At 39.8% G+C, this 23,780-nt stretch overlaps 1 protein-coding gene across 1 annotated transcript in view; it reads left to right on the top strand.

Moving 5' to 3' along the window:
• CPA6 (carboxypeptidase A6) overlaps nucleotides 1-23,780 on the top strand; it is a 101,543-nt gene that overhangs the window by 68,358 nt on the left and 9,405 nt on the right. Inside the window, exons 4-8 of the mRNA XM_067553846.1 lie at nucleotides 3,891-4,005; nucleotides 7,618-7,719; nucleotides 8,584-8,688; nucleotides 18,309-18,419; nucleotides 18,670-18,760. Of these exons, the coding sequence (XP_067409947.1) occupies nucleotides 3,891-4,005; nucleotides 7,618-7,719; nucleotides 8,584-8,688; nucleotides 18,309-18,419; nucleotides 18,670-18,760 (524 nt within the window). The remainder of the gene's footprint in view (nucleotides 1-3,890; nucleotides 4,006-7,617; nucleotides 7,720-8,583; nucleotides 8,689-18,308; nucleotides 18,420-18,669; nucleotides 18,761-23,780) is intronic.

Raw genomic sequence — 23,780 nt, forward strand, 5'->3', positions numbered from 1 at the left:
CCACATAAGTGTTTTTAAGTATTCAGGAATGTTTCAAATTATATTGATCATATTCTTCATGTAGAGAGGAAGGATGATCTTGTGGTTAAGGCTTTGATTCAGCAAGGTACCGTAGTTACATACATGTAATCTTAAGTACATGAATAGCCCCCCTGAAGCTCATGGACTACTCACATTCTTAAGCATGTGCTTAAGTAATTTGTTGAATCAGGCCCTCTATGGGGGTAATTGTACTTATCTTAGTGTGGATAAAATGTTAATGTTTGTAAAGTATGTGGTATATGTTGACTGGAAGGCACTGTCAGTATAATTATTTCTTATAGATTACAATGATCTCAAATGACTAAATTTGTAGTCCTCAAGATAAAAGCAAATATGAAACAGTTAAGTATGCAGGTCCAGTCGTCTGAGATCAGAGCTGTTTTGCTGTGGGCCGTACATTACGGCAGTTTTGCTTGCATTTAAAAATGAGATGATTATGTGAGGTTTTTTTATAATTATGTTTAACTTTTATGTTACATTTTTGTACAGGAATTGACACGTCCAGTTTCTTGCATTCATATGCCTGCTGCTGGTCTCAGCAAAAGTCTATAAAAAAGATGGCACAAGTGTTGTCTTCTTCACCAAAAAGCTACTTTAAAAGAACATTATTAAAGTTGCCTGTGCAACCTTAATTCATCCCTTCTGCATGTGAATTATGATAGAGTCTTTAATTACATAGAATCATAGAAACTTAGGTCTGGAAAAGACCTCAAAGATCATCTAGTCCATCCCCCTATGCCGAGGCAGGACCAAGTATATTTAGACTATGCCTGACAGGTGTTTGTCCAACCTTTTCTTAAAACCTCCTATAACAGGGATTCCACACTGTCCCTTGGGAACCTATTCCAGCCCTTAACTATCCTTATAGTTATAAAGATTCTCCTAATATCTAAACTAGGGATGTAAAAATTAGTTTAATTAAAAATCCGTTTAATAGAACGTTTAAATGGTTAAATGCTGGGGGGGAGCCGTGCTGGGCTTGGCTCCTCACTGCCAAGTGAGAGCTGCCTAGCTGCGGCTTTCCCACCCCTTCCCCCCTCACCGCCACAGTAGCTGGGCAGCTCTCACTCCCGGAGAGCTGAGCTGGGCAGCTCACCCTCCTCCCCCCCACACTGGGCTCTCTGCTTCCCTGCCAGCAAGAGCTGTCCAGCTGCTCTCGCTTGCAGGGAGCCAGACCAGTTGCAGCTAACCCCTATCGCCTTCCTCCCCTCCCCCTTACCCCCCTGCACTGGGCTCCACACCTCCCTCCCCTGGCAGGGAGCCGAGCCCAGCTGCCACTCCCCCCCCAGTTTAAAAGGTAATCAGCTGTTTAAAATGTTTAAACAGCTGATTATCGTTTAAACGGTTAGCTTTTTACATCCCTAATCTAAACTAAATCTTCCTTGCTGCAAGTTAAACCCACTACTTCTTGTCCTACTTTCAGTGAACATGGAGAACAATTGATCACTGTCCTCTTTATAAGAGTTCTTTTACCTTTTCCCCATAGCTTAGGTTTTCTAAATCTTTTATCATTTTTGTTGTTCTGCATTCAGGACTCTGCTGTGGCACCCAGAACTGGATACAGTACTCCAGCTGAGGCCTCACCAGTGCCAAGTAGAGTAGGACAATTATGTCCCATGTCTTACATACTATACTCCTGGTAATACTCCCAGAATGACATTAGTCTTTTTCACAACTACATCACATTGTTGACTCATATTCATGGTATTCCATACCCCAGCCCTCCTTTGCCTATGAATCCTATCTCTGCTGAGCTCCTCCAGAATCACTCTCTTCTATGTTCAGCCTGCAATGAACTGGCTGGCCCTAGTTGAGTCGGATCTTCCCTTTTAACTAGGGGCTGCTACACAAGCCTCTCAATCATGAGGCTTCCCCAGCTCCAGTAAACCCTGTCCCACCAACTCCCTCCAGTTCTTTCTCTAAACCAACTCTTCCTCACAGCAGCTCCCAAGTCCTGCTTTCTAAGGGGTACATGCAGCTCGCTCCAGAGAACCTTCTTCATCTCTTCCCGTCCTTCTTCTTCCCCCCACCACTACTGCTTCCTGTCTCTTCTTCCTCCTTGTCCTACAAGTGCCTGGGACATTATAGATACCAGGTGCCTTCTCTGAGACCCCACTTGCAGGCGGCTAATTAGTCACAGGGGAACTGGATCTGTTCCCTCTTAAAGGGATCAGTCACCCTGTGACAGGCTCTTGTACATGCAGTAACTATTCAGTCCCTGACATCTGAATGCAGTTGAAGTGAGAGCCCTGGGACACAATAAATAAACACAGTATGTGCTCACTGAAAGTAAATAAGAGACCCTATAGCATATTTTCATTCTGAAGCACAGAAATCTGCCCTCCAGGAGTTATATGTTTAAATCCACATGCATCAGGGTGACCAAATAGGGCTTGATCCTGAAAAGTGCTGAACATTCTACCCAGGATTCAGCAGAGCACTTAAGTATGTGCTTAACCTTAACCCATGAGTAACCCCACTGGCTTCAGCTGGACTACTCACATGCTTGAAGATAAGCACATGCTTAAGTGCTTTGTTGGACCGGGCTCAGAGTGCTCAGAAAATTAAGGCTATAACCACTGAGTTTATTTTAAAACGTATGACTGTAGGGAAGTCTTCAGACACAATTAATGTATATATTTCTTCCCTAAGATATTTATTTGAAGAACATAGATAACCATTTCTTTGACACACATATTGATATGCTGATTACATATTAAAATGATAAACACAGCAGCTAGTAGTTTATGAAATTAGTAAATAGAGCATTTCTTTTTTCTGCTTTGATCATTGATGCTAATGTCTTTAAGAATTAAAAAGATTGAGCATCTTCCTCATTTTATAAAAATGATGCCTGGGAACTTGGTGTCTGCATGCTACGATGCTAGAGCAACTCAGTTCAAGAGAGTGGCGCCACAATTCTCAAAGCTTGATTGTGTTCTTAATTTTACCCTGATGTAACTCCACTGAATTCAGCGAGGGTACTCCTGATTTACACTATGATGTGGTCAGAATCTGGCCTCGAGTGTCTAAGATTGCAGCACTCCACCATGTTGGATAGACTTCTTTCCATGAGTTAGTAACCTTTCTGTGCTTTTCTTTGGTCTTGGCCGAAAAATAGAAAAGCTTTTTTTCCTACACCTCAATGCTCCTGCATTTCTCTTTAAATACCATCCCCCTCTTGCTGTGTATGTCTAAGTGTATATTAGTAGTCTAAGCAGTATACAGTATATTTAGGTTACATTAAGCAACTTTTGTTCCACATTTTTGCTAGACACTTTTAAAATGACTGACTGTGAGATGAATATTTCATAACAGAACTGTAGTATAGCATACATGATAAACTAAGGAAAAATTTTACACATTCATTTTTGCTTTAGATAGAATATTTCCAATGCCCAAGTCTGAAATTTTGTTGTCGTTTTGTATCTGACCCACCCATATCCATATGTATAGTTCAGCACTCCTTCACAGAGAGAAAACATATGCATGCATATTTTCCAGATTTTTTTCAAGTATAAAAGTGCTGTCATACAGGCGTAATTTGACTACATTTAAATCAGTGACTTTTTCACATAGGTTAAGATGTTTACATCATTCTGTTTCATTCATTTAGATCAAGCTGCCTGCATTTTTGAAATCACTGTTATGTTTCAAAGCAATTGGACTATTTATTTGGCAGCATGTATTGTAATAAGCCTGCAAACTTTTATTAAAAAAATAAAAAAGGATGATGTAATATCAGCATTTTACTGTTGCTGTATTTCTCTTTAAATCTGATATTTATTTTCAATTGCACTGTATTTTACTCATCCTGTTTAATAATGTTGCTTTCTTTTTTAATCTAGGATCCTTATATCTGATCTACAGAAAGCGATAGAAAAACAAAGTGGTTTGCGATCATATAGGAATCGTAGATCAGTACCAGGATACAACTATGAAGTATATCACTCACTGGAAGAAGTAGGTTGAAAATGAAGATGGTGTCTGTTATCTAAACACCCATTCACTTCAGTGAGGCTAAGATTTCACCCTATGTATTTAGAAGTGTGTTCTGATCTTGATGAATGGAGATGCTAGTAAAAGTTAAACATACATATTTCTTTTCAGCAAGTTTCCCAATGTTTTATATAAAATAAAATAAAATAAAAAATATAGACCCTTGAAAGTTTATTTTTAATCCATTATTATTTATAATATTTTGTTTCAAGGTTTGGCATCTCAAAAAAGATGTATTAGAATTGAAAAAAGTACAGAGAAAGGCAACAAAAAGACTAGGGGTATGGAACAGCTTCCATACAAGGAGAGAATAAATAGAATGGGACTGTTCAGCTTAGAAATGAGACAACTAAAGGGAGATATGATAGAGGTCTATAAAATTATGAATAGTGTAGAGAAAGTGAATAAGGAAGTGTTATTTACCCCTTCACATAACACAAGAACTGGGGTAACCTGATGGAATTAATAGGCAGCAAGTTTAAAGTAAGCAAAATAAAGTACTACTTCACACAATGCACAGTCAACCTGTGGAACTCATTGCCAGAGGATGTTGTGAAGGCCAAAAGTATAACTAGGCTCAAAAATAATTAGATAAGTTCATGGAGGATAGGTCCATCAATGGCTATTAGCCAAGATGATCAGGGATGCAAATCCACGTTCTGGGTGTCCCTAAATCTCTGACTGCCAGAAGCTGGGATTGGACAACAAAGGATGGACCACTTGATAATTGCTCTATTCTGTTCATTCCCTTTGAAGCATCTGGAACTGGCCACTGTTGGAACACTGGATACTGAACTAGATGGACCAATAGTCTGACCCCGTGTGACTATTCTTTTTATTTTTAAAAAATGTAACTAATTACCTCAGAAACTTATTTGTTTTAAAGCAGGCATTGTTAACATGACTTTGATTTAAATTCTTTTGACTTAAGTGTCTGGGGATATAGTTACCTTACTCACATTAGTAGTCTTGTTGAAGTCCACAGGTCTTCTCATGAGTAAAATTTCCTCACATGCTTATGTGTTTGCAAGATTGGGCCAAAAGAAATAAAAGTAAAGGTTCCTCTACAAAGAGCCCAATCCTCCAAGCTCTCCATCTGAAGAACTCCCATTGATTTCAGTGGACCAGCAGAGAAAGAAAAACAGGCACTGGTTGTATTAAATTTGTTATTAGGAGCCAAATTCACTTCTCATTTAGATGAATTATATCTTGATTTTAGTAAAGCTTGCGTCACTGTCCTACATGACATTCTCATAAGCAAACTAGGGAAATGTGGTCTAGATGAAATTACTGTAAGGTGAGTGCACAACTGGTTGAAAGACCATATTCAGAGTCGTTATTAATGGTTTGCTGTCAAACAGGGAGGGTGTATCTCATGGGTCCTGCAGGAGTCAGTCCTGGGTTCAGGACTAGTCAATATTTTCATTAATGACTTTGATAATGGAGTGCAGAATATGCTTATAAAATTTGTGGATGATACCAAGCTGGGAGGGGCTGCAAGCACTTTGGAAGACACGATTAGAATTCAAAATGACCTAGACAAATTAGAGAATTGGTCTGAAATCAACAAGATAAAATTCAGTGAAGACAAGTGCAAAGTACTTCACTTAGGAAGGAAAAATAAAAATGCACAACCGCAAAATGGGTAATAACTGACTAGGTGGTAGTACTGTTGAATAGGACCTGGGCAGTGCTTAATTTGTAATGAAAGAGGTGCCAGGGCTTAAGCAATTTGGTACTGGGGCTCAAACAAGGTTTTTACTTTCATAACTGGTGTGGCAAACCCAGAGCCCTGGCAAGCCCTGGCACAAATTAAGCACTGGATCTGAGGCTTATAGTGGATCACAAATTGTATATGAATCACAATGTGATGCAGTTGCGAAAAAGGCGAATATCATTTTGGGGTGTATTAACAAGAGTGTCGTATGTAAGATACGAGTATGTAATTGTCCTGCACTGTTCAGCTCTGGTGAGGTCTCAGCTGGAATATTATGTCCAGTTCTGGGTGCCATGTTTTAGAAAAGATGTGGACAAATTGGAAAAAGTCCAGAGAAGAACAACAAAAATGGCAAAAGGTTTAGAAAATCTGACCTATGAGAAAAGGTTAAAACAGGGTATGTCTAGTCTGGAGAAAAGAAGACTGAGTGGGGAGCTGATAACAGTCTTCAAATATAAGAGGACAGTAATCAATTGTTCTCCACGTCCACTGAAGGTAGGACCAGAAGCAATGGGCTTAAGCTGCAGCAAGGGAGATTTAGGTTAGATATTAGGAAAAGCTTTCTAATTATAAGGGTAGTTAAGGTCTGGAATCATTGTCCAAGGGAGGTTGTGGAATCACCATCACAGGAGGTTTTTAAGAACAAGTTGGACAAACACCTGTCAGGGATGGTCTAAGTTTACTTGGTCCTACCTCAACCAAGGGGGCAGGACTAGATGACTGAGCGCTAAATTTCTATGATTCTATGAATCTCCCACTGAAGTCAAAGGGAATGTTCTCTGAGTAATAACTTAAGAATAGGTTCCAAGGTTTTAAAATTTCTACTTATTTTCTTGTGAAAATTGATTTTTTTTTTAAATTATGACATGGCCTGTTGTTGTTGCTTCTCCTCCTTCGAAGCTGTACGTGCAGAGCCTCCGGCCCAGCGTAATTGAGTAGGGAAAGGAAAAAGGAAATATCAGTCCTCCCATTTGAAAATGTGCATGCAGGTACAGAACCTACTACTGTCAGCACAGAGTGTGTTAGATAGAGCTTGATGAAATCCACCTATTTCAGTTTGCACTAGAAACAAAACGACTTTAGTTCAGTTTGCAGGGATCTGCAGCTCCTGAGGTTTAGTGGCAGGATCCAATCCACTCAAAGCAAAAAATCAAATTGTTGACACTAATGTCTTTCACCACTCCCTTCCCTTCTCCCAATAAATCTGTTTTCCATCTTTATCTGGTGCCATCTTTGAGAGGGGAAACTCAATAGCCTTCTTTCTCCATTCAGCTCCTAATGTCTTTCAGGAACGTCCAGTTGGCCTCACTGGGGGCAGCTAGCCGGATTGCTTCCTCCATACTACTTCTTGGTGGGAGGGATTTTCAAAGTAGACATACTCCCTCCCAAATTCTTGGTATTTTCCAAGGGGGAGATTAGAGATCAATTTGTTGTAGTGAGGAGCCATGCAGGAGGAATTAGTGGCTTGGAGGACTAGACTTGAAGTTACTGAAGAAGCAACGGGGAACAAAAAGGTCTAGAGCATTTATCAGAGCAAAGGTCTAGTAAAAATGAAAGACCAAATAAAAAACCACGCTGAGGACTCTTAGACATAGTAGTAAGTAGTATTAAAATAGCACCTAGGAACCCCATTAAAGGCTCAGGCCCCGGTGTGCTAGGCACTGTGCAGACATGGAACAAAGACCGTTTCACTTTCTACCCCTTGTTGCTCACAATCTAAGTGACAGACAGGACACAACTGGAAAACAAAACAGATTCTTGACGGGTCTCACTGGCCTTTTCCCCCACCCCTTCACATTAATATCTCTTCCCCAGAAATGTTAATGACTGAGGCAGCGATTTTATGTCTGTATTTTCAGATTCAAAGTTGGATGTATCGTCTGAATAAAACCCATTCAAATCTCGTTCATATGTTCTCTGTTGGAAAATCATATGAAGGAAGACCACTGTTTGTACTAAAGGTAAAGATTAAATAGTTAAAATAGTTAAATCAAACACCTGAAACCAAAATCAAACACCTATTTCACAGAGCATATTTATATGAGAGTTTCTAGGCACCTGCATTTCCTAAGGAGGTCAGCAGGATTTATGGGAGCTCAGCGCCTCTCTGGATCAGGCCCTTAATGAAAAATGTAATAAGCTTTGAGAAAATATTTCACATTTTAGAAAATTAAGAGCCAAATCCTGCTGGCTTTACCTCTGCATTTATTTCCATTGCAATCTACATTGTATGAGTAAGGCAAGCAGGATTTGGCTTTAAGGAAATTGGAAAGTTCTGTGATTATAGCTGACTTCTAGAAGGATTACCCTAAAGTACAGATGGACCACAAGAAACCCTGGACCTCTTTTGAACATTGTGCCATACATCATTCTTGTTGAGCTGTTGATGATGAAATGCTGGGATTCAATGCTCAAAATTAGCCAAGGCCTACCAAGGAAAAGCTAGTACTTTTAAACATGCATTTTCCTTGCATCCTTTCTCACATCACATGCTGATTCCAGGGAAATCTTAAATTATTCCCCAAACATACATTTTTCTAGCCTGCTCCAAGTGATATTTAAGGGCTTTTTTCTTCGATAGAAGAGGAGTTGATAGGTCTGACTTTTCCAGTTCTCCAGTTTGTAATCTTGAATTGATCGGCATGGATGATACATAAATTCCCATTCCAAAATAACAGATCTGTATCTCTTTTGTATCTGTTTACAAGAAAAGTTCAAATGCTGATTGTATCTAATGAACTGTGTGTGTTTCTGCTATTGTTGCTCAGTAAATGTCAATAAGCACTAAGATATGTTGTGGTAACGATGAACATTTACTTTTTTAGTTAGGTAAAAGATCACGGCCTTACAAGAGAGCTGTCTGGATAGACTGTGGCATTCATGCAAGAGAATGGATTGGTCCTGCCTTCTGCCAGTGGTTTGTAAAAGAAGTAAGTGTTCAGTGCCTTACAGAATTTTTGCTTTAGAGCAGTGTTTCCCAATGTTTCCCAGTTATGACCCACAAGTGTGTTGCAGGAAGGTTGTAGACAGGCCATGGTCTCAGTGCGGAGCGGAGACCTGGTGCGGGAGGAGTGTCAGAGAGGTTGCCCACAGTGCACTTACCCCGCAGCACAAAGTGGGGTCCAGCTCTCAGCTCAGGACATTGTGACCTGGCACGCATGATTGCAGCACCACTCACGTTTAGTCTGGCCACCATTATGTCGTAACGGGGGGCAAAGGTGACACATTGGAGGGAAGGCACGTGGGGGTCACATGTCCCCCCATATTTCTGCCGGCGCCAAGCTGCCCATGCAGGACTCAGAGTGAATTGGCCTCGCAGCCCATGGCCAGGCACAATGTAATATGCTGCATGGACCCAATGCACCCAGCTCTGCTCCCCCTCCAGCTCCCGGCCCTTCACTGCAGTTCAGCAGGCTGCTCCCGGGCTTGCTGTGCTCAGCCTGCTGGGGACAAGGAGGAGTGGGAGGGGGGGCTCTGTCCTTCTCACACTGCCCCCAGCATCTTTTGAGCTCGCTCAGCCCCTCTGCCCAGAAGCCGGGCCAGGTCCCCACCCCACTCTCAACTGTTACATGTCGCCTCGATGGAGGAGCAGCCAAGTCAAACCTGAGTGGCGCTGTGATGCCTATACTGCAACCCTAGACAAAGCTAGGCACACATGACAAAAACATGCCCTGTGTATATTGGCAGAGATTTGAAATGGGAGTCTATTCAGAAAGCCCAAACTATGGATACTGATATGTTGGTAATGATCTAGATAAATCAGTGCCACATCCAGCAATAATTTTTGTAGAGCAACCTGGCAATATCTTTGTCCTTAAAACTTAGATTGAAAAAGACAAATTCATCCCATGTGTAAGTCAGTTGGAGTGAGTGGAATAACACCAAGGACAAGTCTGGCTCCAAATGATGAATTCTGAGTTATCTGAATACTCAATGTCTCATTAATTTCCCTTTGGCCCCACCCCATTTGATGTTTTGTTCCCTTAATCCTTGATTTATCTGGAGTCTACACCTCACGTACATACTCAAGAACAAACTCTGGTTCCTTTTGCCATTCTTTAAACAATGAGGCAGGGAAATGAAACCGATAAAAATTCAGCATTTCACTTTTCTTCTCCAGTACATCAGTATTCTTTTTCATGTCACCACTTACTCTCGTTTTCACTCTGGGCTCTGATCAGGCACATGACAATTTTACAAGATTTTGATTTAAGGCCCAGGATCTTACCTGCCAAAGGCTAGTCACTTTGGATCAGCACAATTCACAGACTCAAACAATGCTCAAAATCCTTCATACACAAACTATCCCAAACTACTGTTGTAACTTTGAGTGCAAGTGGCTTCCTATTTTCCTCCTTCCTTCATTGTCCTTGGAGCCCACACTGCAGCAACATTTTCTCTTACTCAGAAAAGCTGCCTCTGGTTTTCTGACCTGTCAACATTGCGGTAAACCCTGATCCTGCAAGGCACTACACTACACTACCCCCACCAATGCAAGCCCTGTTGACTTTAAGGGTAAATTCACTGCAGTGTTAATTTGGGCTCTTTCAGCTGTTTCCCCAACCCCATCCACACACAAAATCCTCTTAACCCAATTTTAGTGATACTTTCAACCCACACAGCTAGCTCAGTGGGGCTGTAGGCTAGAGCCAGAGAGAGGCTTTCAGTCAGGCTGGTAACTCTCCCACTTTGCTGTGAGAAAACAAGCTAAACTACTCAAGTGGTGCTTGTCCACCAGTGCCTTCCCATAATTCCCAACTTGCCCAGAAGGACAGACAAGTTCTCCCACAATTCACTGGGAAAGAATCATAAAACAGCTCAGTGTACTGCAGGGCAAAAAATCATGGGATATGGCTCACGAAGTCCTAGCAATATACATGAGGGAGCACAGCACCAGTGAGGACACAGTAACATGGGTATGGCTTTGCAGTCTGGCTGCCAATCACTTGAGTTTACTCTGCTGTGAGGGCATACCTTAATAGGACTCCATGCTGGTATAAGAGATTGCAAGTTCAGAGCAGCCTGCAGGATTGGGATCCAAGTCCCAGGCTTGAAACAAGGGGGAGCAGGGTGTAGTAAGTAAGCAGTAACCATTTGCTTTTTAGAAAACTGAGAAGCTACTTTCCATTCTCACAAGAGCTGAGAACACTGAAGGCAGCAAGTTCAGGCCACAGTAAGGGGAGAGCTCCATAGGAACCCATGTGACCAAACTGAGAGAAACATGGATTGGTTCTGAAGGCATCTCATTCAGATTTTCTCAGCTATGAAAAGTCAGCTTGAGGAATGGAGGGTCCCCACTGAGGACCAGTTCAGGACTTATCTTCACTAGAAAATGACATTTAGCTAGAACACGACCTTGAGGACTCATGTTAACGAATGTGATGCTGACTACAATTTTGCTGCAGTATGCAGGGACAAGTTGTATTTACCATCATGCAGCTGGTTGTGGGTAAACCCCACTTGAACCAAGGTTTACATGACCCATTAACATAATATTACATACAGACTGTGCCTGTCTAGTGTGACAGCAAAGTTTTAGTCGACGTCATGTTAGTTCAAGGTCATGTTCTAGCTCTCTAAATTTCTAGTGAACACAAGCCATTACTAAAGATACAAATGGTGAAAGTCATGAATAAGTCAGTGCAGATATACTTGAATCATAATTTATGCTCCCTTTTCTAAAGCAGAAAAAATGATGATTCCTCAGTGTTATCAAAAGGGGGAGAGGTGTCATGTTCTGACAGTGTGGTGTGATTCTCTGCATTACCAAGCTGCTTGCTATTTCTGTAGATAACAGATAGACAGATCATTGCTATCTGACATTTCTGCCTCCTCCCTCCCTCTGCATTTTATCTGGAAACAAAACAAAAATTAAACTTGTGTTCATGAAAGATGAAGTTTGTTTTTTTTTAATTTATTTTAGTATTGAAGTCCTGTCATAAAACTTCATAGTGACGTATCCTTTCAGTACGTTTCTCTGTGTGTCCTTACATTCTGGGTAGAATGGCTTTCACAGTCAATGCATGTTAGGGCTCATCCCTGTGCCTGTTAGGCACAGACTTGCACTGGGCAGATGTTGAAGGAATTCTACCTAAAAGAGAGAGAATTCCAAGGGAAATTCTAGAGTAGACTGGGCAAGTGGGGCTGCTGCTACTCCTCTTCAGGAGTTTGAGCACATTCCACTCTGCCTACCTTGTCATGGCCCTGCCTCCTCCTCAGCTCACCCCCTTTGGTGTGTCTTGTGCCCTAAGGAGCACACAGAGAGCATGTGGATTGCAGTTGCACATGACTACATAAGATGGTGGTGTTTTGCACCCTCCCTGCCTGCCCTACTTAGGCACCCAGACACAACCTGGTCCTTAATAATACTAGAGAATAAGCAACACTGTCCTATGTATTTAAGATGCTAAATATTTCAGATATTTATTTATGTTAACATGCACTAGTGACCACAGGCAGCTGCAGTTTGCTGTGGATCAGCGAATGCCTCTCCTGGTCTGAGTATATCTCCTTTGTGTAAAGATGGTCTCAAGCTTCCAAAGTTCGGAGCATTTTCTTCTGGGAATTTGGTGCAGGTTACATCTACCTTTTGGAAATAAATGCTGTTCTCTTTTTCCATTGGGAAAGGCTGTTCTAAATATACTCTGTGTGTGCACATGCACACACATTTGTGGCCTTTGTTATACAGGTCAGAGTAGATAATCATAAACGATCTCTCTTCTGGCCTTGGTCTGAATATTTTTTATTCATTTTGAAAATTGGTACTTATAACACAAAACCTCAGCCAAATCCAATACTCAAAAGTCCCCTGGATGTGTATCCCTGCCTGATCCTGCAAATACTTGCTACTAGCCACAGTACTTGCTAGTGTGAGTGGATTTCCATGGAGCTAGGCTCTGTGGATGGTAGCAAGCGTTTGTAGGATCATGCCCTATGACTTTGATTTTTAATGAATAAACTCTTACGCAAATGATAAAAAAGTTGAGTGTAGTACCTCGCTGTCACCACAATGAGGCATGTGATGATTGAGACATTTGTTTTATAAATAGCTATGGAAAACATTCCTATGCTTTTAATGTTTTGACTCTTTTGGTCCATGGTGAGTCCAGTTCTTCTGTTCAACAAGAAAAATGTTTGAAGTATTTTTTCCTTTGATATGACATTTTGCTCTGCAGCAAAAAAAGAGATTAAATGATCTCCAGCTTCTTAGTGAAGGAAGATATGTTATTTTTGTTGTGTGCTTTAAACTTGTCAGCTGCATCTTCATGACAACCCACAATAATCTTGTGAAGATAAAAATTATGTTCATTCAGATTGCAGCTATTCATTTTTTACCACGTGAATGCATTTTGATCAGATAAAAGTATCACAGCTGCTGTGTTGTGCCTATAGGAGGAGTTTTCCAGTGATAATCACTATTGCAGACGATGTCTGTGTTACCAGTAACTAAGACATTCAAACACTAACACACACAGAGTCTTTTAAACTATTCAGTATGTTTCTCTTCAGAGCATGTACAAAACTGCATGAAGGGAGGGAGGACCACGGATTACAGGAGCAAAGAGTTTAGAGGAGGGATGGAAGCCAGTCTGTGTGCACGTGGCTGGGATGCTAGCTGCATGTACAGTAGCTCTGTAAATACCTCTCTTAATAAAAAGTCAGATTAAGTTTAGAAACATAGTAGAACTCACATGGATGCTCGTGAGTGTCATCTGTATTGAGGAAGAATACACTCCTATATTCTGTGAGCGCCCTATTCTGCAATTCTTACACAGAATCGTACTTTGTAAGTAGACCCATTGACTTCTGTGGGACTGCTCGTGTGAGGGAGTACTACTTAGCATGAAAAGGGGTTGTAGAATTACCTTCCAAATGTTGGACAATTTAGACAACGAGGAAAGTAAATAAGTTATAGGTGACTGTTTATACCCCAGCAAACTATCACTGTGTCTTAAACAGTGATTTGAACAGACTATATATATTCAAACAGTTGGAACGAAAGCACGTGGACAAACATTTTCTAGAGCTAATATAGCCAAAAATAAGATTTAAGTGTCAAATTTTCCAAAGCTGGGCACCCATTCTGCAGAAAATGTAGGTATAATGTTTGGGTAGCCCTCCACCTGGCCGCTTGGAGTTCTCCTATTCTTTAAAGGTGGTACAGACTTATTGTTCCCTCCTAAGTAGTTCTGTGGCCTACCTTGTGACCAATGCATCCCAAACTCTTTGTGCATCATCTCTCCTTCCCTCTGAGTGAAATGTGGAGTTCTGAATATCCTCATGCTGCTAGAAGCTGAATTGCTGCAGAGAACTCCCTTCCTCCAAACACCGTGCTTGTCTGTTCACTATGAGATTGTTCAAGATAGAGTAAGTCTGCCTCGTGGCTTTTTACACAATTTTGGTGGACTGGGCCGGAGGTTCCTCAATGTGCTCCACATTGTGTGCCAGTGTATCCATCTCAGACCAGACCCACTCAGACAAACCACCAACAGCTTCATTCTGTTAGGAAACACACAACAGGATTACAGTGCAGCAGCCTCCTCTCTGCTTGCCTCATGATCCCACCTTCAGTCATTGCTAAGGCTTTCTGCTGCAACTGCAAAGACAAAAGGCACTTCCTAGCAGAAACCAGGAAGTTCTCTCAACATATAGCTGTTTGTAGTCCACAACTTGTAGTTCCCAGTACTGCAGCTGAAGTATCGTTGAACCTTGAGCTACACCTGTCTCAGGCATCCAGGTTAGGCACACCTTTGGGATCCTGGGGGGACCTTCACTTTTCTGAAGTTTCCCAAAAGGCTCTCTGCTAAGTGTTTCCAAGAGGACATAATCCTTTCTCATTTTTCCAGCTGCTGTTTCTGAGCCAGTGTCTGTGGGAGATGCTTCTTGTACATCCACCAAATGGGAGGGAAGGTTTGTTCACAAACATTTTTCAGGCACAGGTTAAGCTCCAACTTTTGAAAGTTTGACCCTATGTTTTAGGATCTCTGAGTCATGAAATTACACTTTATTACCTAATGTGAAATCACAGATCTAGCACCAGACTTTTGACTTGTAGGGCTCCAAGCAAAAGCAGATCCCTAAACTGTAAGAGGGGAAAGCAGATTGAGTTGCCTCCAGAGAGGAAGATAGGCTAACCCATGACTTAGCAAATCAGTGCAGAACCATGTGGGTCCAATCATGGAGCTGCTTTGCTTGTTGCCTCAGGCCAGACCTGATTATAATTTAAAATGTACAACGAATAACAAGTGTCAATAATGATGCTATCGCTGATGTTTGAACACAGAGAGAAGAGCTAAAAGCTTCGTTCATTAGAAATAGTTTTATGGTATAATTGCTGAGGAAACAATAACAGGATCAGTTCTGAGTGCTAAAAAAGTAAATGACTAAGCCAGTGTTAATAATTATTAATTAAAAACGAGAAATAGCAAAAGCTTGACCTTAACTTAAATATAAAGACAATGAATTGTGGGACAGGATACGGTTATTAGGCCCAACTTGCTTCTCTATGGTTTAAAAGTTTCTCTGAACCCTATCTCCTTGCCTTGTCGTTTTCCATCAATGCCCTTCCTTTATAAAATGCGTAGATTCATTCATTCAGTCCTCTTTCATTTGCAGCCTTGGTGACCTACAGCATTTCTATAGCGCAGTTTGTTTATGTATTTCCCCGGTTTTAATACATAATGGAGTAGATCCTCAGCTGAAGTAACTCAGCAATAGCTCTATTAATGATTATGGAGGTTTGCTGATTTATGTCAGTTGAAGGCATGGCCCTCTCTTATCAGTCATTGGGCTTTTTTTCCTCCATCAGATTTTTGGCAACACTCCTGTATCATCATCTTATTTGGTATTAATACTATTCACCATTCATGGGTCCATTCTGGCTCTCGGTTAGTTCAGTGGCAAAACTTCCATTGATTGCTTTGGGGGATGCAGGACCAAGCCATATAAAGTATACTTATTTTATATTCTGAAAGCACTGTACAAACAGTAATGGAGATAAACAACTAGTGGTTGGCATACATGTTGTATTTGCCATGGTGATGAAAATATATATTTTAACTTAGTATTTTTTTCACTTTAATCATTATTTTGAGGATTTGATAGACAATACAAAAGACAGGTTGCATAGTATGGTCCAAAAGTGATACACCATAGTGGTTGTTAGACAAAATGCCAAAGGCCTCGTAGATACCGTCAAAATATAACATTTGACAATAATACACAGCCTGTCTTGTCATATTACAAATATAAAATATTAAGTTTGTTTTAAAAAAAACAGTAAACGAGAGAAATATTTTTCAAGATAAAGAAATTATTTTGATTTCACTTACACCACTTTTACACATGGGTAACTATTTCATAGGAATTACTTTTGATTTACACCTGTAAGAAAGCTATACCAGACCCATTATGTTTTAAATCAGACCATAGTTACAAAGTTTTAAGATAAACCGTTAAATTGTTTTTTAAAAAACATTTTAAAACAGAAACATCAATCACTCAAGTCAATTCTAAGACAACTTGATATATCTAAAAGTACAGCTTTGGGACCATATTGACTTCCAAAACCTCTCACAGTATCATTTTACAAGATAGCAAGCATCAAAACAAAAGTTTGTATAATATACACATTTGTTTAAAGCTCCAATAGCGTTTTTTAAAAAATGTATTTGCCTCTGTATCTATTACCTATTTAAAATTGGATGTTGCCTAAGGCACAGAGGAAGATGTGGGATCATTTTTAAGTCTTTGCATTGTTTCTCTTTTATAGTCAGGCTATGACTTTTATTTACAAGAAACAAAAACTGTAAAATGCTGGCTTGTCCCCAGACCACAAAGAACCCATTGCCACACCCAAAGTCTCTTTACAGGCACTTTTCTTTCTTTTCTTTTCCAGACATAAGCAAAAACAACAAAACCGTTCCTCAGAACACCCTGGGCTATAGCTCCCAGGAGATTTTTCCCTTTTTTCTCTTTCATTTCCTCCTGCTTCAGGGCCAGCCATACCAAATGAGTTTGACGCCCCTGCCATAATGTAACTTTTTCCCTTCCTTTATCAAAGCCCTTATAAACTCATAATAGGTGAGCAGTTACAGCGTGCACAAAGCCCATCTTTGTGTTTGTTTATTCAAAAAAAAATGTGTTTAAGCCACAATGGCCGATTAGAACTTTAAACAAAATCATTTCATTTTTCCAATCAGGGTCCTGACATATGTCCTTACCCTCAACTCTAGGACACAATTCAAAAAGTCCTCTTCCTCTTTTTTTCATTGATCCAAATTTTTTGTCATGTCTCTTTTAAATTTTTCTGGACGAGGTTTTTGAATTCCTGTTTACTTGAGGGTATTCCTATGTCAGTCCTTCCATTTCTTAGAGTGCTTTTAGCTGCTTTGTCTGTCATTTCGTTGCCTGTTATCCTGCTATGTGAAGGGATCCAGACTAATGCTACATGTATGCTCATCTGTACTAACTAGTATTAGAAATATAATTTTGTTGATTAAATCATTTGTACATATGGAGACACCCTTTTTTATTGCCATAAGGCCTGATAGAACTGAGTCCAGAAAGCCTAAGAGCATTAAGCAGAAAACAAAAACTAGAGACTATTTCAACTTCAATATCTTTGATATGGAAATCCTCATTATAGGGACATTATCTCTGCCATACTTGTCATTTGGTAATGAGCAGAAAACATAAGATGAAGAAAGAAAGTCTGTCCTTTATTGCATTGAGGCCTTAACACTGCAGCATGTGGGGTTAATACGCTGTGATAATGGTACTTACACAAGGATTGCACACTTTTACATATGATAGAGGAGAGTCTCTGGGGCTGGTGGAATTGCAAATTCATGGATCAACCAGAAATCTGTTGAGGAGTGCAGCACATGCTATTGCATTCCTGAGACTGGCAGAGGGGAAGAATTCCTGACTCCACCTTCAATTCCTCCTGGTTCAACCTATTATGTGCAGGCTACAGGATTTGCCTAATTGTAAGTGGAGAAGTAATTTGTGTTGATGATTTGAATTGAAAAGATCTTTGTCTCACATATGATGTGACCTTTGTCATTTGCCTTTTAATATGTCATGACCCCACCAATATTAGGTGCTATCATCATTTGACGTAAATCAGCATAGTTCCATTGACTTAGTGGGAGCTAAACTAATTCATGCCAGCTGAATCGACTTTTAGCTCCTCGGCCCAGCCATCTCACCCATGCTCAAATCACTGGTCTCTGTTTAGAGCAAGTAGCTTCCAGTGTTCTCCCGTCTGTTTGAAACTAACTGACAATAGGATAATCTTTTGAAAGTCTTTTCTGAGTATATTCTCATTACTGTGTTGCTATTAGTCTTCTTTATGGACAGACAATACTCCATTCAAGCACAGTTGTCGGAATAGCAGAAATGTAATAAGGTCAAGAATCTGTTACAGAAGTAAACTGTGCAATAGCACTAACTGCCTACAGTCATGTGACTGGCTTAGCCAATCACAATACTTAATTTTCAAATTCTTTTCTTATAGAAACTACTTCTATTTTACTTCCTGTTTTAGGCTCTTCAGACATATCAGAGTGATCCTGCCATGAGAAGGATGCTAAATCAGCTGTATTTCTACATCATGCCAGTATTTAATGTGGATGGATACCACTTTAGCTGGACCAATGTAAGTAGTTTTGCCAATGTTTCTGAAAACATATTAAGATAAAAAAGATGGAATAACTATATGGGAAGTCTCATATAAATGCTGTAATGATCTGATCCATCAATTTATTATATGTGACCTAAGGATATAATTGACTTGTAAGAAAGTTGAAATATTGTACTGAGCATCTTTAACATACATGATTTGCTATGTGTACATAGCTGTTTTATCAACATGTTTCAATTTTCATTATTTTAAAAATTATAATTAGGATCGATTTTGGAGAAAAACAAGGTCAAAGAACTCACAGTTTCGTTGCCATGGTGTAGATGCTAATCGTAACTGGAAAGTGAAATGGTGTGGTAAGTCTGGAAATAACCTGAATGTGGACAACGTCATCCTAAATTTAACTATCCAGAGCACTGAGTAGATTAGTCATTCTATAGCAGCAGTAGCTTCTAGTCTCCATTGTTAAGATTGAAGCTAGTTTCCCATTATATTGTAGGCTTGATTGTGAATGTTCCTCCTAACTTCTCAAAAAAGACACCAATTTCTCTGAAATTGCAGATGCCACATCTGGTAGAGTTTTTCTGGGAAATTTGGCAAAAGTGGAGAAAGTGCATACTCCTAACATTAAAACTTCTAACTGCTTTGCACTGCTCCAGTGATGCAAAGCAGCTGTCAGCACAGTTTAAGAAGCCAACTAAGCAAGGTTTACAGCTGCTTTGTGTTGCTGGAATGAGCTGGTACACAATGGTGAATCTGGCTCATGGTGTTTTCAGAAATGATCTGTTGGGTTTTTTTCTTAAATTCCTAACTTTTTTTATTTATGTTTCTAAAATGGTTTGGTTTGGCTTCAACTGTTTTGCTGGCCTTGCTGAGAGGAGGTACCTTTTAGTATTTCAAGGTCATTATTAGGGGAAGTTTATAAAAGAAATGAAGAGCTGCTTTTAATTGTATAGAGATTAATTTTTAAACTCTCTATTATATATACATGTATAATATAAATGACCTAAATGTTGCAGAAATATAGGTAAAGTTCAAAATAATGAATTCCTAGCAGCTTATTAGACATGGATCCCTTGAACTGGAAATGGCATTTTACACTCTAGATTGTAGAGTCCTTACACTCTTGTGGCTACACATACATTCAAATAGTGGTGCAGTAGCTAGAAAATAAGAGTTGGACCTAAAAGACCAAGGTTTATTCCTGGCTCTGTCACTGATCTGTTGTGTGACCCTAGGCAGGTCTCTTCACCGGTTTCCCCTCCCACTCTTTGTCTGTATTATCTATTTAGACTGAACATTCTTAAGAGCAGGGATTGTTTCTCACTGTGTGTTTATTCAGTGCTTAGCAAAATGGGGCCCACCTCTTGGAGCTACTGTAATACAAATAATAAAAATAGTCTCATTGCTTTTAGTGAAACTAGTTGCATGAGGAAATGATCAGTCACTGCAAGGAGGAAGGGCTGCACAATCGGGCCTCTAGTGATTTGTTATTTTTAACGCTACATAATTTTGCAAATTTTATGGACAAAAATAATTTGGGTAAGCACCGTTAAATCATAGTCATGGCAAGTTAGGATGGATAGAACAGAAACATTAGAAAAGCCAGTAAAATAATCATTTATAAAATACAGTTACAATTTTTCACACCACCCTGTGCATATCATGAGCATTTAAATCTTTTTTTAAAATTTTATACTGTTGTTTCCATTCCTCTTCTCCCATACTGCCTATCTTATTAATAGTTCTCCTTTTGCCATCTCACTCTCTCCAGTCCAATTCCATTCCTTTACTTCCCACTTTTTTCCTGCACTAGAACCTAAACACATGGGCCTATGTCCTGAGCTGCGGTAAAGGGGCACTCAACAGCTCTCAGGAGGGATGATGCAAAGGCTCTCTTTTGCATCCCCTGATTTTGGACAAATCTGCGCTGTTCCCTGAAACAATTTAGAGCAACTTTAAGGCTACTGTAAGGCTCGTTTACACAGAGACACTCAGGAAAATTTATCCATATTAACCAAATGTGTGAATTTAAAGTAGATTAGTTAAAATACATTCAACCATTGTGTGGATGCTCTTATTCAAAATTAAAGTGACCTTAATTTGGTTTATCTTAGTTCATTTTGGAAGTGAATTAAGGTAAACTGAATTAAGAACACTTTAATTTCTGAGTAAGAGCATTCACGTAGGGATTTAATGTGATTTAACTAATCACTTCAAAGATTCATTCGGATTAATTTCCTGGGTGTCCTTGTGTAGACAAGACCTACATTTCACTGGCTGCCTGTGGCTCCAAAGGGCTTTTCTGCCATGCTGGGATTACTGAGGGTTTATTTACACTTGAAGCACTTCACCAGCACAGCTTTATCGCTGCAGCAGTGCCACTGTAGCACTTCAGTATAGACACTACGTATGCCAGTGGGAGGGTTCTCCCGTTGGCATAGGTAATCCACCTTCCAAAGAGGCAATAGCTTGTTTGATGGAAGAATTCTTCCATCAACCTAGTACAGTCTACATGGGGATTTAGGTCATCTTAACTACATCCATCAGGATGTGTGGATTTTTCACACCCTTGAGTGATGTAACTGGATCAGTCTAATTTTCTAGTGTAGACCCCCCTCTAAACTGGAATCCTTGACCACTCACTCTACTAGCTGTAGGAAGGGGATTGGTATAGGAGCAGCTACAACAGGTCAATGCAGCCTGAGAATCCCCCATGTAGGGGAGACAGATTCCAGATTAAGGGCAGCTTTAGGGTATAGGTGCAAAACTGAACTAATCCGAAGATTCAGCCCATGTTGTTGCATCATTCTTTGAATAAAAATTTATGACCACCAGCCCCACAGGTATTTTGAAAAACAAATATATGTGCACAAAAGAAACTATTGCTTGCACATTGGAGTGGATGATTCTCTTGTTAAATCCTTGGAGGAATATTTTATTGTATCTTATTAGTCTACCATGAATACTCACACTTATTTTTTTAGTCCCCAATTGATCTCTCAGGTTCCCTTCACTCCCTTGCCCCTCACCCCTGCATTAAAATACAAATACCTGTTCCTTGTTTGGTTCTGGAAGACATTTGTCTTTTCTGACTGAGTGAAATTTTTTTTCCTATGCAGAACAGATTTGTTGCCCTATAACAATGAGATCTAGACTGCTTTGTGTATTATGATTATTATTTGCTGAGGTCCTGCAATGTTCTGTGCCCTGTAAAAAACGAAAACAAAAACAACCAACAACATATTCCTGCCCTGATGAGCTTATAGTCTCAGAAACAGGAATTAATTCCCCATGTCCTACTTGTTGCACCACCAAATACACAGACTGTTCCCCAATGAGACCCCTGTCCACCCCGAAAGGGACTTCTGTCTGAAGAGCAATTTACTAATCTTCAGAACATCCCTTCGAAGAAATATTTTTCAGAAACAAAAACTGAGACTGTTAGAAGTTCAGTATTTTGCCCAAGGATAAACAGCAAATCAGTCAGCGATAGAGACAGAACTAGAACTCCGAAGTTCCTTACTCCAAGTCCCATGCTCAGTCACCTCACTGCACGTGACTGAAGCAGTAATGAAGGAGGATTATCATATTTTCATGCTTACATGGTCCTGATCTGTTTAAAGTTCTGCACTGTGAATTCTCATAAAAACCTCCTAACTGGGTCAGTTGTGTTTACAGTTTGCAGGCAGGATTTGAAATTCATATAGGTGCCTCTGGGAAGGTATGTTGTGAGCACAAGTCCTGTTTTTGTATAGAGCCTGACCCAGCATGACATCCAAATGACTGAATACCAGGAGTTTCTTCTTTGAGTTAGGTGACACTGCTGTGCCACCTTCTTTTCCTTTCTCTTCTAATGTAGCTCTTTGACGCTCTATTTCACTCTGTTGCTTTGTATTCTGCGAGGACTGAAAAAGGAAATTTATCAGTGATCTTAGAAATTTTACTTTGCAGCCTGTGGCTCAAATGAAAGACAATTATTTGTTTAAGTTAAATTATGGAGCGGACATCCAAAGGCAACACTAGAATCCGCAACGGTTTTAAAGTATAGAGTGTATAGATGGCAAGCTCTTTAGGACAGGGACTGTCTAATTATGTGTATGTACAGCATCTAACATAATGGTGTCCTGATCCTCATGCAGCTCCCTTAGGCAATATTTATAGTACAAATAAATAATATTTAAAAAAAAAAACCACTAGGCAAGTACTTAGGAACAAATCCTCATCTCATCATCCAAACACAATTAAAAGGGCTTCACTCACATTTAGCATAGGGAACTGGAAGTTAAGGGCAAAATTTCTACCTAAGGCCTCCCACATAGCTGGGCTGTGGAGAAGATTACCTCATACTGGCAGAAGTAGAAGATGCAAGCAAGTTTGGGCCTTATGTCATCCCTTATCTCACCCTCAATCCCATATCAGTGCTTCTGTATGAAAATAAACTCTATTCATCTCAACACTTCTGCACAGTGAGAACACAGCATTTCCGGTTTATTATGGGCCTCACACATCTGCAGTGTGTTCTGGAGGATTTGGCTGTTTCAAGAAAAAACACTGCAGGATACAAAAATCAGGCAGATGGTTGACATTTACTGTATTTCTATTTTCTCCTTGTGACTGTAGCTTTGACTCGACAATAGTTGACATTTACTGCATTTCTTTTTCCCCCTCAGTCTGTAACTTAAGAACTTTCAATACAGAAACCCTTAGTGAGCTCATTGCATTATCCAAAGTCATTCCTTCACAGGACCACTTCAGTATAAGAAGAGAGTTCACAAAAACTGGAATAGCAACTGCCACATTGCTATATACTGAACAATTCAGAACTTTCATTCTTCCCGGCAAACTGAATTTCACAGTTTACAGAAGAATTATAAGGATCTAGAATCTTATGGAATTAACCTGTTTATTAGTGGAGATAAGTGAATCATGAAAATAAATATAACACTGTAACTGGAGATGAAATATCAAGAAAGTGCAAACTTTTTGGGACTCTGGAAAATAACTTTCTTGTAGCTGTAATATTTGACAAGACATTGAATCAGGATGCTCTTGGGACTTAGATGACTTGGTGGCCATCTGTTCTGCAGGGAACATACAATCTGCCCTCACCATAACCACTACATATCCACGTTTGTCTAAGCATAGATATCTTTTCAAATCCCTGAGCATGATCTTAGAGTTATATCCTCATTTTTGAATTTGCAGTTGAGGCTGGTAGTTTTCTTCGTCACTCATATAAGTGCCACCCTTTTTAAGGTATCAAGCGGATTAGATATTCCTATTATATTTCATGTTATTAAGGATTGTTGCAAAGCCCTGGTTTCCTTCCGCTTAAAGTGAAATACACTTACCATACAAAAGAAATTTATGAAA

Source organism: Emydura macquarii, unplaced genomic scaffold (assembly GCF_026122565.2).
Source record: "Emydura macquarii macquarii isolate MOO-44397 ecotype Brisbane River unplaced genomic scaffold, CSIRO-AGI_Emac_v2 contig_1477, whole genome shotgun sequence".
Classification (NCBI taxonomy): Eukaryota; Metazoa; Chordata; order Testudines; family Chelidae; genus Emydura; species Emydura macquarii.